Here is a 17,173-nt window from a genome sequence, read left to right on the forward strand (position 1 = left end):
AGATATAGTCGGACACCTCCATATATGGGAACTTTATCTAAATCCAAACCGATATCAACAAAACATAACACAATTTTATTCTATATGCTAAATTTCGTCTCAATCGGATAAACCGGTATAAAATATATATGGGAACTACCGATTTCAACTATATTGTATACTCTTCATTATAGGCTCAATTGAGTACGTTATGCAAATTTTCTTCTCAATAGGACAAACTTTGGGAGTTTGGTGCACCATTTATATAAAATCAGTGGGCAAATTATATGGGGGCCATACCCAAATCTGAATAATTTCAAAAGGTTTCTCCTTGAGCCAAATAAATGCACTGTGTCAATTTTCATCGCATTCGGATAGTAAATGCGATCTTTACTTTGTTTACAATTTTACATGAACATGTCGCACAAATCGAATCAGGAAGTAATTCTATGCCTGGGTCTATTCTGTTTCCCTTTGCATTTTACAAGCATATGTAGAAAAGCATAGTACCCTGAGCTACGGTGTGGCGGAGGGTATATAAGAAATTACAAAATTCTTTTAAAATTGCATTTAAAAAATTTTGAAATTTTTTTTGCGAGCACATTTATGATTTTTGGTACATAGGTTAAGAAAAATATGCTGATTCGAAATCTGTTCGCGTTCACAAATTCGGATGCTGCGCACAAAAGTTATAGCGGTTTTAAATCTTGTATTTTAAATACAAATTAAATGAATGCCTATTCGTTGTAATTCGAGAATTTCTTCACAAATGCTTAAACACCATTGTTTTCTTTGCATACTAGTCAAATCACATTGAAATACGGTATAATAGTCGCGAAAAACAAATAGAAGCATGCAGATATCGGAAAATAAAATAAATTAATTTTTGAATCAAAACAAATGGTTTTTTTGAATTTTCGATTTTTATACCCTACACAACTATGTTGTCAGGGTATTATAGCTTTGTGCAGCCCCAAAAGTTTGTAACGCCGCGAAATATTGGTCCTAGACCCACCTTTAAGTATACCGATCGTCATATCTCGACTAGCTGAGTCGATCTAGACATGTGTGTCCGTCCGTCTGTCCATTATAATTTGTAAACACGATACAGGCCACAGTTATGGACCAATCTTCACGAATTTTTGCATGTAGGATGGGTTCTGGCCAAGGAAGACCCTATTGTTTTTGGGAAAGATCGTTTAATATTTAGGGGATGAAATGGACCAAATACTAAATTTTTGTCAAAATGTGTATTCTATAGCGTATATATTTACCCCTGAAAGACATAGACCCGAGAAGTTGGCCTTATATCCAAGAGGAGTGGTTGGCCTTTAAACTAATACCAATTATATTGTTGTATGTGCTCGGATGTGGGAGTTACAACTAAATATTTAAAGTTATCTCCGTATTCGTATATTATTTAGTAACCCATTATCACTCTAGAGAGCGGAACTATAGCGCTGATCGCTTTGAAATGTTCCATGAGGTTCCAGTTATGGTCAAGGACAACGCCTAGAATTTTCAATTTTGGAATGAAGTGGACCGAAAACTTAATTTTTTGTGTTATTTTCGAGTCGATCTATAGACCACAAATGAAAGCCGAACATCACAACACAACCCACGGTGAAAGGAATCTGGACAATAGCTGTACTAAATACTCGTAATATTCGGAAAATATGTCAGTGTAAGGAAGAGGTGCTGCTTACCTCTAATCGGGCAAGAGGGTGCAAATATCACGAAATATTGCCCAAACATCCGCAGAAAGTTCGATTTCCGTGGTAGTTGTGCAGGGTATCGTATGGTCGGCCCCGTCCGACTATACTGCTCTGTTCACTGGTTTAGTATTGTTAAGAGGATACGGTTTTGCCTTAATCATCTAAAATATACGACGCTTTTGTCTGCAAATTCTTTAAGATGATTGTTAAATATCGATAAATTCATTTAATAAGAGTTTCGTCGTTAAAAGTGACTAAATATATTGCACATACAATTCATAAAAATGATCAATATTGAAAAGCATGCAATTCGCGTATTAGTTGAAATCAGTTGATGCGCATGCGATTTTCGTATAAACCGAATCAATGTCTTTCAATAATTATTAGTTTTTCGATGTTTAATTTAGCGGTCAAAGTGTGCCACTCGATGCACTTTACTATGCAAAACCCCTAAAAATGGCTTAAGATGACGCATACGATTTTTATGCGCATCCGATTTCAGTAATCTCCTATGAAAATACATAAAAGGACACCTATTTTGAAAGGATCGGTTAAGAACCGCGGATGTGCCTCCACAATCAATTTTGGATAAAATACGCATATTATTCGCGTATCGATGTATTTTTGACCTATTTCCACACAGATTCGCGAATTTGACAATACAAGCATAAATCATTTACGCGAATTTGTCAAAATAAATTTTTGCAGTTTTTCCCACATTCCAGGTATAGGTACCTTGTTTCCGCCGTTTTATTGGACGGAATTGAACATGGATGGGCTCATTAGATCCGGCACGTAAAAAAACTAAAATCACGCGGGGTTCCACGGAATTTGATTGGACTTTCTTAATTTTAGACTCAAAAAATATGTTTTTTATAAAAATTTACGCACCAAATTTTCGTCTTTGGAACCCAATTGCAAAGAAGCTACAGTGATCACATTCATGAGATATACACTAAACGAAGCAGAATCACGAGTTCTACAATCCTATAATTAATTTATTCTATTATCTGGATGCGCATCCTAATTATAAGAAAAATTCAAAAAACACGGAAAATCCGGCTTCAAAATGTCAGCATCCATTTTGGGTGGATGCAGTGATTATATCGAAAAATCATACATTAGAACCATATTGTCCATGGGGTATTCTGCAACTTAGTCACTGATCACATGTGCGTGCGTTGTGTAGTTTAGCCACAAATCGGGAACGAACACAAAAAACTCGTTGGCTTCAACACATTTTCACCCATTTTTATACCCTCCACCATAGTATGGAGGGTATATTAGTTTTGTTTTTCCGTTTGTAGCGCATCGAAATAATCATTTCCGACCCTATAAAGCATATATATTCTTGATCAGCGTAAAATTCTATGACGATCTAAGCATGTCAGTCTGTCCGTCTGTCTGTTGTAATCACTCTAGCGTCTAAACGAGTTGAGATAGAACGCCAAAATTTTACATAGAGTCGTCTTTTGTCTGCAGGCAGGTCAAGTTCGATGAAACTTGGTAAAATGGGTTCTTTTTGGATACCAAATTTCTCCACTAAAAATTATAAATATAGGTCCATATAGAACGGTACCTCCCAATTTTCAGTTTTTGGGGGGTTTTGACCGGATTTTTTCACCGAATTGGGTGTAATTTAGTACATTGAGTTCTTATTGGGTATCAAATCTCTCTACAAAAAATTATAAATATAGGTCAATTTTTTCGGGTAGCCCTCATATAAGGGTACCCCCAATTTTCGGTATTTTGGGGTTCTTGAGCCCGTTTTTCAACCGAATTCGCTGAAATTTGGTACTTTGAGTTCTTATTGCGTAGCAAATCTCTCCACTAAAAATTATAAATATAGGTCCATTTTTCGGGTAGCCCCCATATAAGGGTACCCTCTAATTTTCGGTATTTTGGGGTTCTTGAGCACGGTTTTCAACAGAATTCGCTGTAATTTGGTATTTTGTAATCGTATATAGTAATAAATCTCCCTACCAAAAATTTATAATATTCACCCCCTTTTAGAGGTAGTCCCCATATAACCCCATTTTTTATTTTAAAATAGTTAGCTGATTTTTTCCGTGTATTGGGGTATTGGGGTTATCCAAAATAGCTGTATTCCACCACAGTAGGGGGATATTCGGTAGACGAAATTTTCATTTCATACCCCTCATAGTATGGAATTCTAAAAAGATTTAGTCGATTTAGCCATATGTTGTAATAATTTTTCTCTCGGAGGATATTGACATAAAAACTAAAATGTGAGGTTTGATAATGAATTGTATCGACCCTCATTTAGGACCCGGTCCTATATAAAACTCCTACCTATTTAATATTTAGCGTGATGGACGGTATTTGGATTCAAAACAAAAATATTAGCTTGGAATTGAGCTACATCGGCCCTTAATTAGGGCTAACCCCTTATATAATGAAAACACCAAGTAGTTGCTAATTCCTACACAATGTTGTCAATATTGGTCCCGCTTTAGTATGCCTCATTTATAATATTGCCCTCTAAATTGGAGTATTTTCAGCATTTTATACACATGTTTCTCCGTACCATGCGTTAATAATATATGTCAACATTTTAGGGTTTTGAGATTTTAGGAAAACTCCCATTGAAATTGCAGAATTTTCCATTTGGTTTACAACAATCGATTGGAAGAATTGTAGTTATATGTATGTTCCCTATGTTTTCATTTCAAAAATTTTTCTGTATTTCTATGGTGGAGGGTATCCAAAGTTCGGCCCGGCCGAACTTAACGCTTTTTTACTTGTTTTACATTACCACCATCACAGCTTCCACGCAACTTATTATTTATTACCAATATTTTAAGACTTTGACAAGAACACTTCATTTTATAGAATTGAATTTAAATTATATGCAATATGTTCATATTTCGCGAGTTATAACCTTGCAAACCTCAGCTTCAAGGAATTTAAAAGATTTTTGTAATTTCCCATATATATATATATATATATATAAATCTGGAAATATTTGTATACCCCAAACTAAGGCATCATATAATCTTGGTCAGAACAAACTTCTACATCAATATTTTGACATTGTACCCAGGATCCGCATCATTTTTCGTATGATTTTCTAACCTTAATATTAAAAATTGCATATTTAGTTTTCTAAGCAGATAGTAGTTTATTATCTGCTTACATTGACATAGCTCCATATGTAGAACACGGACGATTGAACAACATTTGCACATGATTCTTCATAAAACAATTTACCACATTCCGAATCTATATAGAATTAAATGATAAAAACTTTCTCCAACAATTCATTTTTTTTAGGAAAATGAAAAAGTAACTTCAATTTGACACTACAAACACACCGAATATGTTTGTTATATCAATACTGGAGCCAATACATCATATCTTCCATTTGGTTTAATTACACACTGAATGTGATTACTTTTTGCATTACTCATTTTTGTTTCTTTTGTGGTACTTCCCCTGCTGTTTTTGTGTTAAGCACTTCGTAGTGATTACAGCAAACCAGTAGGAAGACCTAATAATTTTCCATTCAAACAAATAGTAGTTGTGCGGTAACAATGAGCTGTTGTGGGTCTTATTGTGAATGAATTGAATAGATACTGAATTGCGGTTTTGTCAAAGTATTGTTAAATATACAATTTATTTGTTTCTTCGAAATAATGTTGTCGAAGGTCGGGGTACAAGTATTTTTACTTATTTTTGTCCTAGTTAAAATAAATGCAAACAAATATCTATAGTTGTCATGCCAAATAACTTATGTCAGAAATTCAATAAAAATAAGAAGAGTTTTAGTTTTTCTCTTATATATCAGTATAACGGCGAACATAAAGTGTCTAAACTAAGTCGGAGCCTTTGAATGAGGTCCATGTAAAAGCATAGACGAACATGTCACAAGGCTTTTACATCAAAATTCCTAAAATCAGGCGGAATCCTTATCGTTCAACAGATTTGAACGAAATTTAATATGCTTAATTGTAGACTCAGTACGGTGTGTTATGCAAATCTCAATTGGAGAAATCTTGGTGCAGTATTTACCTAAAAACGAACAATAATATATATGGGAGCTATATCTAAATATCAACCGATTGCAACAAAACTTAAGGCATGCTTTTCTAGGTTCAATTCAATACACTTTATCTCATTCGGATCACAGCGACAGATGAAAAGACATGCACAAATCAACTCAGAAAGTGGTTCTATGCATATACTCAAAAGTAACTATGGCCACAGTGTAGTGAAGGGTAAAAACACACAATGAGTAGGCATCTCTTCTTCGTAGAAAGGTTGTATTATCATCATATAACCATTAAAAAAGATTTTAGATTAAATCACGAAAAAAAGAGATCTATCTCCTAAAACCTCATTTTTACCACCGAATCATCACTCTTGTCGAAAAAGAAACCGTATAACAACAATAAAAGTGATTTATCTTTGTTGTTGACTTCAGCATTGAAAGCAACCACTCGCTGACACGTCACCTAAGTACAAAAGATTTTAATAGACACTTTAAACAAAGACAATTAAATTATGAAGTAGATACGAACACACAGATATGGCAAAAAGGTGCTCACCAAGTATCTATCATCCACCCTTCTTGTTATTCATCACAAAAAAGTGTCGTAAAAGACAAATGGTAAACGTCAGTAAATCAGCTGTCAACAACAATGTTAGAAAAATTGATTGACACACAAATCGTGCCCAAGAAATTTCTTGACATATACCATGAGAAAAAACGACGTTAATTATTATTTGTAAAAATTGAAATGGTATGGCTGGCTCGTCCTTTATGATTAACGTGTCACTTGGCAATCATAACAAAGCATGGCATGACCATAACCTTAAATTATAATTTAATTAACAGTCATATATTTGTCACATATCTCTAAACAAATACCCCTAACATATGACCACCAGCAAAATTGTCACTAACAGGTGGTTATTTGTTGTGATCCTTATTAAGACAATTACAAGCGAACAAATAAATAAATCACCAATAAGCCATAATTATATGTAATAGTAATTTATAGTTATTATTGATATGCAATTGAATGCTGTCCTGGGTATATGAATGGATTTAATAGGCATATTGAGAAATCTATAAACAGTGGTTTTTGCCGAAACGTTGGATATTACAGGAATTTTCTATGTTTAAATTAAAATTTCAGGTATGTGTATATGAATATGATTGATAGAGGAGTTGTGACGGCGCTATAAAATGAATTTGTAACAGATTGTATAAAATCAGGAAAATTATAAGTTTGGTTTAGTGATTTTCAGGAAATGTATTGTGGACCGTATCTACGTAAACTAATAATAATATCATAATTCAACCAATAAAAAAATTCTAGACAACGCTACTCTATTCAATGTTTCGTGCCAATTTTGGGTGCTTGAAAACGGCCGAAAATAAAGATATTGTTTTATGTAAATCTAATTCGATATCTAAAAATTAATTATAGCATTAGCCATAAGATGGAATGTGTATTTAATTCGCCTTCCCGTTTGTAACACCTCGAAAGATTCGTCGGAGGTCCCATAAAGTATATTTAATCTTGATCAGAATAAAATTCTGTCAGCAAAGACATAGCTTTACTCCTAGGATATTTGGTATTCCAAATGGGGTATATCGCTTTACCTTTTGGTTTAGCTCCCATATAACGGTGCCGCCAAATTTTCGGTATTTTTAAATTGTAGGCTCATTTTCTACTTAAGAGTCTGTAATTTCACATGCACGATTCTTGCAGAAAATTATCAATACAGTTCCATGTTTTGACATTGGTATCTTGAGGCTTGTAGCGACATTTTCCAACCAAATATTTCTGTATTTTGGCATTCCAGGTTCTTGGTGAAAAATACTACACCATAAGGTGGAGTGTATAAATTTGTCATTCCGTTTGCAACACCTCGAAATATACACGGAGATCTCACAAAGTATATATATTCTTGATCAGAATAAACTTCTATGTTGATTAACGTCCTTTTGAAATCACGATAGAGATCGTAATATTTATATAACGATACCCTCAATATTCGATATTTTGGTGATTTGGACACGTTATTTGGATAAAATTTGGCACAAGTCACTTATTTGGCAGGGACTTTTATATAGATCCCATATATATATGGCGAACCTAAGTCCCTATATATCTTTCGATTTGCATGAAATTTGGCATAGGGTACTAAATTAGGTCCAAAATGATGTGTGCTAAGTTTCGTGAAAATTGGTTCAGATAAACATATACCTCCCATAAGTATTTTCATCCGATTTTATGTAAATGATGTGTGTTAAGTTTCGTGAAAATCGGTTCAGATTTAGATATAGCTCCCATATATAGTTTCGTCCGGTCTAATGTAAAAGGTTCACCAAAGTTTCTATATATCTTTCGATTTGCACGAAATTTAGCATAGCGTACTGACATAAGTCAAGAATGAGGTGCGTTAAGTTTCGCGAAAATCGGTTCAGATTTAGATATAGCTCCATACATATATTTTCATCCGATTTAATGTAAATGGTGTATTAAAGCCCGTTATATTCTTCAATTTGCACGAACTTTGGCGTAGCATACCAAATAAAGTCTAGAGTGGTGTGCATATATTTTCGTGGTGTGCATATATATTTTTTATACCCTTCACCACACTGTGGTACAGGGTATTATGTCTTTCTGCATATGTTTGTAACAGTCAAAAGGAAACACGATAGACACATGGTTCCTTTTGAGAATATGCATAGAATCACTTTCTAAGTCGATTTATGCATGTCCGTCCGTCCGACCGTCTGTCTGTCTGTCCATGTTAAATTGTAAACAAAGTACAGGTCGCATTTATGATCCGAATTGGATGAAATTTGGCATAGGTCACTTATTCGGCCCAAGGACGAACCCTATTGAAATTGGGAAAAATCGGTTCAGATTTAGATATAGCTCCCATATATATATATATATATATATATATTTAACCGATTTAATGTAAACGGTCCCTATATATCTTTCGATTTTGCACGCATTTATGATCCGAATTGGATGAAATTTGGCATAGGTCACTTATTCGGCCCAAGGACGAACCCTATTGAAATTGGGAAAAATCGGTTCAGATTTAGATATAGCTCCCATATATATATATATATATATATATTTAACCGATTTAATGTAAACGGCCTAATCATTTAGGTCTAGAATAATGTCTGCCAAGTTTCGTGAAAATCGGTCCAGATTTAGATATAACTCCCATATATAGTTTCGTCCGATTTCATGTAAATGGTGCCCAAAGTCCCTATATATCTTTTGATTTGCACGAAATTTGGCATAACGTACTGAATTAAGCCTAGAGTGATGTCTGCCAAGTTTGGAGAAAATCGGTCCAGATTTAGATATAGCTCCCATATATAGTTTCGTCCGATTTGATGTAAATGGTCCACCAAAGTCGCTAAATATCTTTCGATTTGCACGAATTTTGGCATAACGTACTGAATTGAGTCTAGAATGATGTCTGCCAAGTTTCGTGAAAATAGGTCAAGATTTAGATATAGCTCCCATATATAGTTTCGTCCGATTTCATGTAAATGGCGCACCAAAGTCCCTATATATCCTTCGATTTGCACGAAATTTGGCATAACGTACTTAATTGAGGCTAGAATGATGTCTGCCAAGTTTCGTGAAAATCGGTCCAGATTTAGATATAGCTCCCTTTTATTATAGATAGATTTTAAGTAATTGACGTACTAAGGAACCAATAGGAACAATACGTTCTGAAATTAGTATAACCTAACCTGTTTGTTTGACATCGCTCAATATTTGGATAGAGCTTCCATATATATTTTCGCCCGATTTCAAATAAATTGGGCATCAAACTCCTCATGTTAGTCAGATTGACATCAAATTTTGCACAACTTACAAAATTGAGCATAGAATTATTTGCGTTTTCTAGAAGTGCGGACATAGCCCAACGGATGACCTATATATATTTGTTTGAAGTCGATTGACATACTTTATGCATAGATCTAGGTAGATTCACATTTAGATAAATATCACATTTTTTTCATCCACTTTTATGTTATAGTCCTGATTAATATACCCATAGTGGTGAAGGGTATCATATAGTCGGCCCCGTCCGACTTTACTACTTTCCTTACTGGTTTTTAATTTGTACAGATGCAGATATATGTCGAACGGGTATCTGATTGAGATTAAATTTTTAACAGTGCGGTATACCGAATAATGTATATCAAGTGGGATATAAATCGATTTACATACATTTGTCCCATTGTGCGCAAACGACTCCAAATTCGCCCGAATGAAGTGAAATTTAGCATAGGTTGCAGAATGACATGTGTATGGATTGATGTTAGTCGGTTCACTTATAGATGAAGGTCACATATTTAAATTCGTTAAATTCCCCTCGAAGGAACATTGTCATGAAATAGTTAGGATACATATGTAGAAAATACCCAAAGTGGTGAAGGGTACGACTTTACTACTTCCGTTATTAGTTCAATCAAGTTGTTCGTAATTTGGTATTTTGTATTCTCATTGGCTGTCGTATATCACTACTATATATATATATATATATATTACTATTTTAGACTCCAACGAATAAACGGCTTTTTTACTTAAATGGGACGAAACTATATAGCAGTTATATTTAAATCTGAACCACCTTAAAGAGTGATCTGCTTGCAACATAAGCAAGAAACAAGTCATAATGATAAAATTATATGCTTGTAAGTGTTCGCCAAAAATGGAATTTCCCCTATATTACAAGCGTTTAGAGATTTTTCAAGCACAATTGACAGTATTTTAGTATTTCGATTTCTTTGAGGATAATAATCTCTCTGGCTGAAAATGTCATGTTTCTACATCTTCTTATACATGGGTCCAACATAGTTCAGTTATTGTATGCGGAGTTCGGTCCGGCCAAATAAAACGAAATTTTAACTTATTTCATATCCATTTATAACCCTTCAGTTTTTATCAAGCGTTTTGATAAATAAAATTGTGTCAGATATGTTCATCGTAACATTGTTTTTATAAGAAATTATATTAATATATTAAGGAGCAATCATAAACTAACTTTTGTGTACAACAAAATTGATTATTTTTTTATTTTAATGCAATGAAATTTGTTCTCACGCAACAACTCTGGAACCACTGTATATGAACAATTAACAGTGCCTTAAATAACAATGAAATAATCAGAATTCTTTGCAGTGTCAGTAAGCCATTGTAACAGCACCAACAAATACTTCGCATTAGCAACAAAAATTACTTACGAAGTTTTCTCCAAGAATCCCAGTTAAGTAACGCCCAGTAATATAGTGCACCAGGGTTGCGAACATCATCATCGCCAGCAAAAGCATCATCATCATGATTGACTTATTCGCAAGACAAAGGCAGTGTTTGCTTATAATGGGACATAATTTTGTACGTGATAAATCACAATCGTTCAAGAAATGGCATAACATTAAATATATCAGTGTTCTGCTGCTGGTCGTGTCGGCCCAATGGCCCATGATGAATTATACCATCTATTACATTGACGATTTGCAGTTGGCCACGGCCAGCTTAAGCATTAGTTTCACCAATGTCCTGACCGTAATAAAAATTACAACATTTCTCTTTTACAAATGGCGTTTTGGAGCATTGATGGAAAAACTGGAGACGATGTACCATGAATGTGAGTACTGTTTGTTGTAAGGATTTATAGCTTTAGCACATATCGCCACATTTATTAAATGCATGAAGGAGTTTCCTGGCGTTGTGCTTCTTGTTGAAACAAATCATGCATTTGCTGGGGTCGATTTCGTTGTAAATTTTCAAGAACATTTGAAACTTTTATTTTTGTGGTCTGTATTTGATGGTGTGTACTTTAATTTTATTTTTTCGGTTTTCAGTACACGAAGAAGAAAGCAAAGCAATTTTGAAAAGGTCTAATCGCTATGCCATAATTTTGGTCAAACTTTATGGCAATTCTGTTGGCTTGACTGGTTTGTATTTTATGGTGGCACCAATATTGAAAATCATCTGGTCCAAAATACGCAATACCAAGTTACAATTAGAGTTACCAATGCCAATGAGGTAAGGAATTAAGGACAGTATTTTGTATATGTATTTGTAAGAGAATTCAGCTATTAGTGTTGGGAATATAATAGACTATGCAAGACGTCAACAAACTTCTAATCAGGAACTGTGGAAAAAAATTCTCGAGTGGAGGGTATACTGTTTTTGCTTTGGGTGTCACTCCGATATTATGGTCCCAGACCCATATTTTATTATTAGATTTAAGAAAACAAGAAAACAAAGACAAAAGTATGCACTAGTAATCGAGAAAGCTGGAGGATATGTTTACAAAAAATATTCCTGATTCGATTTGACTGAAGACCTGTGATCGCACAAATAACCTGCAGTAACTTAAATACTTGACCTATGGCGAATTTGTCCTTCTGGGGTTTTAAATATTTTTTTTTTAATAATAAATAATTGTCCACCCTTACCATTAGTTCGATTTTGTGTCACAGTGTTATTCATATTCGATTGCCGCCTACCAACGGCTTGGATTGAGGTTAACGTGGCAAAGCACAGGCTTACCTCGGTCCCTCTTTCACCTCTTTTGGCTTACCTTGGTCCCTCTTTCATCTTATTTGGGGACTCTGACCTCCCCGCGGTTGAGGCATTTAGTTGAACACATTCGGAAACCCGCTCCTACTGTGAAAAATCAACGAAAAAGAAAACCTAATCCCCAAAAGCGTAAGTATTATAGGTGCCATGAAACGAGACATGCTTTTGGCTGCGAATTTATGGTTGACGGGAGAAGAACAGACCTCGTCTCCAGATTTATTCCAGTAGACGAACAATTCGCTCCTCCGTATAAAAACGAAGTATTTCTACATTAGTCTTATTTGTGTCCATGCTCTGACGGAAGACAAATATGAACAGACATATTTTACGAGCGCCTAGAATTAATCCAGTGTTTGAAACGTTCGATCGTTTCGGACCACTACCTTGTAGCAGCCAAGGTTTGCACTCATCTTAATGTAGCAGTAAAGGTGCGAAAGCCAGCTTGATGGAAGCACTCATTGTTCCGATAATATTATAGAAGACAATGGCAAAAGATTGCCCAGCAAAAGCAACACATGGGTACTAAAGACCACCATCAAGAAACCCCTGGTACTATCAGGAGTGTCGTAATGCTATAGGGCAACCCTGCAGACAGTAGAAACATGTAATGCGAGAGAGAATTATAGGGAGAAAATGAGGGAGGAGAAACGTTTTTTCAGAAAAATTAAAAAAATACAAGAAAAATATGAGCGGAAGTAAATTGAGACGTACAGGAGACAGATCAAAATTTCACCAACTAGTAAAACACCAAACGGACGGCTTTTGTGCCGACACATCCTTCTTTAGAGATGAAGATGGAAAACTGGTACTAGTGTTGAAGTTATGGAGGGAGCATTTTGAAAATCTTCTTCTGGTATCAAGTAGTGGCTGTGAAGAAGATACCCAAGAACCAGTAAGAGATGACGGTATGGAGTATTACCACCAAGATTAGGTCAGAATAGCAATCAATCTGCTGAAGAATAATAAAGCAGCAGTTACCGATGGATTACCAGCCGAACTACTCTAGACCGGTGGTCAGGAGCGTGCACAAATTGATTGGTACAATTTAGCAAAAGGAATGCATCCCCAAAGAGTGGAACCTCAGCATCCTGTGTTCCGTATAATAAAAGGAGACAAGACGCTATATGTCAACTGTAGAGTATATATCTCCTTCACATCGCACATAAAGTTATATCTGGCGTACGGTATGAACGACTGAAGCCAATGACATTATTGGACCATACCAATGGTCGCCTACGCCTATGACATCGACATAATGGGTCGAGCAGTGACGCCACCTTTAAACAAATTGAGAGGGAGACTACCAAAGTGGGTCTGGCAGTAAACGGCGAGAAGACCAAGCTGATGACATCAACGGGCAAGACGTCCAATAGACTTTGACCAACTATGGAATTTGGGAACTACAGCTTCAAGATAGTCAAAGATTTTACATACCTCAATTCCACCATAAATAAAATAATGACATCAGTTTTGGTCTAAGAACCCGATTTAAGAAGAATGCCAACTCTCGCCAGGCCAAACTCACACTCTTTCAGGACGCTGAGACTACCCGTGCTGGTGTATGGATCTGAAGCATGTTTACTTGCGCAAGCAGATGAGACAGCCCTTGGAGTGTTTCAGAGAAAAATTATCCGAATTATCTCCGATCTGCATCGACGGTGTATATCGCCGCCGAATGAACCATGAACCATCTATTCTCGGACATCGACTTAGTAAGACGTATCGATCTGAAGCGACTACGTTGGCTGGGTCATTTTGTGAGAATGGATGAGGAAGAGGCATATTAAAATACCAATAATCGTTTGAGACCTTCATAAATGCCTAAAATACAGAATACCGGGGTAGACCGATATCGATCATTTTTGTTAGGAACATTTGCTACCCAATGCTTACTCAAAGTACGAAATTACATCTATTTCGATTGACATTACTTTAATAATATTTTCCTCCTGTGTTTTTTTTTTAAGATTCCCCTTCGATTTTGAATCATATCCTGGCTATGAGATTTCTTACATTTACACTGGACTGGTAACTCTGGCAGTGATGATGTATGCCATTGCCATTGATGGTCTATTTATATCGTTTACCATCAATTTAGTGGGTCATCTCAAGACATTACAACATTTCATACAGACCAATACATATCTGCGCAGCGATAAAGAAATTCACAAACAGATTTCCTTTTATATTCGGTATCATAATTTAATATTACATCTGTATCAAGATGTTCGTCAGATTTACAGTCCGATTGTGTTTGGTCAGTTTCTCATAACATCTTTGCAAGTTTGTGTAATAGTCTATCAAATGGTTACGGTAAGATATCAATCGAATCAGTCAATCAATCATAACGTCTATACAAAAAGTTAATTAAGAGCTAATAATGTTATAATTTATATTTATTTTCTGTTTGTTTTTCAAATGCCTATGCCATCCTCTACAGCATATTAATACGTTTTTGGTCTTTGTAATCAATTGTACGTTTTTGCTGTCCATATTGTTGCAACTTTTCATCTATTCCTATGGCGGTGAAATTTTAAAAAATGAGGTAAGTATGACGTTTTGCTGGCTAGCCAACATCCGTTTGATGAAAGACCGGTCGGCTCGGTTTTTGTGTTTAACATAACATTTCCGTTTTCCCACAAGTAACCTATACCAATGCACCCTCTTCTTCTTTTTTATGACTTTGTGTATCATTCTCTTCATTGTTTGCAGAGTCTAATGGTCGGAATCTCCGTACAACTATCCAATTGGTATAATTTAAAGCCAGTGCATCGTCGCATGTTGTGGTTGTTGATGCTGCGTTCGCAACGAGAGGCCATTATCAGAGGTGGTTTTTATGAAGCATCTCTGGCTAACTTTATGACGGTAATTAGTACTTAGATGAAGTTCTCCACTGTGAACACTTTTGTCATTTTCATGGAGCACTCATGCACAGAACATAGATACAATCTGTGTTGTACAGGCATTTGCTTGTGTTTCATGTTTTAATTTGAGTTTAGAAATGGAAGAACAAAATTTTTTTAAGGAAAACAGTTGATGCAATACGAATTATAACATCTCCGCTAATCCATACGGGAATTTATTTATTTACGGATTGAAAGAAATTTGGCACAGCTTAAGGGCGAAACCCATGGATATTATTGAAAATCGATTCAGATTTGGATAAACTTCCCAAATATATAATTTGCTTAATCCGATTCCTCAATGGTGTACTAAACCCCCAACCGTTTGTTCGATTGCCACGCTGCTTACTGAATTAGGTATAGAATAACGTGCGTTAAGTTTTGTTGGACAATTTTATTTTCATCTCTAATATTAATTTTTTTGGGAACGTTTTCAAAAGGAGGGTATAAATGACGTTTTTACTTCGACATTGTAAATTATCTGGCATCAAGAACGCGGAATGTTATGTTAACAAACAAAGATTTTTATATGGAGACTATGGTGATAATTTAGTATGCCACTGCCCAGCATTTACATGCCGTTGGAGACAATTCTTGGGAAATGACACTCTTCACGGACTAAGCGATCTGAGGGGGTGTGAATGGAAAAGACTGAAGGAGTTCGCAAAAAGCATGGAATTCCTAGATTCATAGGGAATCAATCCCAAATGTTTTCTTTTTAATATACACTTTCACTAATTCTTGATTTGTACTTTCTCCGAACATCTAGAGCGCACAACAGGCCTCATATGGCTTATGTGTATGTCCTTCTCATGTTGGACATGTGGTGGTATCATCCACCCCTCTTTTCAACCTAACCTAACCATGGTGATAATAGGTCCATGTTTGGAAAATTTAAACTCTCCGGACTAGACAAAATTCTTTTCTGAAAATCAGTTTCTCGAAAAAAAATATTGGGGTGCACAATGGGCCAGAGATCCAATTTTGTGGCCATATTTAGAGTTGTGGGGTTATGAAATAAACAAATATCACATATAAGAGTTTCGGGGCGCTGATTACGACTCAACGAAAAAAAAACGCCACAATTTAATAAGATCGAAAACGGAGGCATTTTTTAAGTTAAATTAATGAAATTATTTTTGATCACGTTTTGTAGAGCTATGGCCACTAATGAAAAATGTAAATCAGATTTTTAAAATCGAATAAAATTAATCCATAAATGGCGGATCAAATATCAGAAAAAAATCAATATTTCATTTATTGGCAGTAGTTAAAATAATAAAAGCACTGTCATGCTTTTCTTATTTTAACTACTGCCATCTTAATTTTACGATAATTAAATTTGAATTACAATGAATTTGGTTGAAAAACGTGCTCAAAATTTCCAAGATACCAAATAATGGTGAGTCGGTCTATGTGGAGCCTCCCGAAACCAAAGTCATTATTAACAGTTTTTCATACGAAGATTACGATACTAAATTACATCTTCCAATTTATCATCAGCATGCTATGTCAGTAAAATTGAATTTCAAATATACTCTACACAACTATGTTGTCAGGGTATTATAGCTTTGTGTGGCCCCAAGAGTTTGTAAGGCCGCGAAATATTTCACCTTTAAGTATACCGACTAGCTGAGTCGATCTAGACATGTGTGTCCGGCCATCTGTCCATTATAATTTGTAAACACCATTCAGTCCACAGTTGTGGACAGTTGTGGTTCTTCACGAAATTTTGCATGTAGGACGGATTCTGGCCAAAGAAGATCCCTATTGTTTTGGTAAAGATCGGTATTTAGAGGATGGAATGGATCAAATAAATAATTTTTGTCTGTTTTTTTATTATTTATTTTCATGTCTGTTTTGATAAAGATCGGCCATTATTTAGCGGCTCAAATGGGCTCTGGCTTTTGTGTGAAAAATTACAAAATTCGCATTATATGGCGTACATATTTTCTCCTGAAGGACATCA

At 35.3% G+C, this 17,173-nt stretch overlaps 1 protein-coding gene across 1 annotated transcript; it reads left to right on the forward strand.

Moving 5' to 3' along the window:
• Window positions 1-11,047: 11,047 nt before the first annotated feature.
• On the forward strand, window positions 11,048-15,185 carry LOC133321665 (odorant receptor 82a-like). Its single transcript, XM_061530748.1, has 5 exons — window positions 11,048-11,360; window positions 11,578-11,761; window positions 14,269-14,614; window positions 14,742-14,846; window positions 15,014-15,185. Exons 1-5 carry the CDS (start codon window positions 11,051-11,053, stop codon window positions 15,179-15,181), a joined length of 1,113 nt encoding a protein of 370 aa, XP_061386732.1. The 5' UTR covers window positions 11,048-11,050; the 3' UTR covers window positions 15,182-15,185.
• Window positions 15,186-17,173: the final 1,988 nt, after the last annotated feature.

This window comes from Musca vetustissima, unplaced genomic scaffold (genome assembly GCF_032173495.1).
Source record: "Musca vetustissima isolate MV318-11 ecotype Yass unplaced genomic scaffold, APGP_CSIRO_Mvet_v1 utg71941, whole genome shotgun sequence".
NCBI classification, from domain to species: domain Eukaryota; kingdom Metazoa; phylum Arthropoda; class Insecta; order Diptera; family Muscidae; genus Musca; species Musca vetustissima.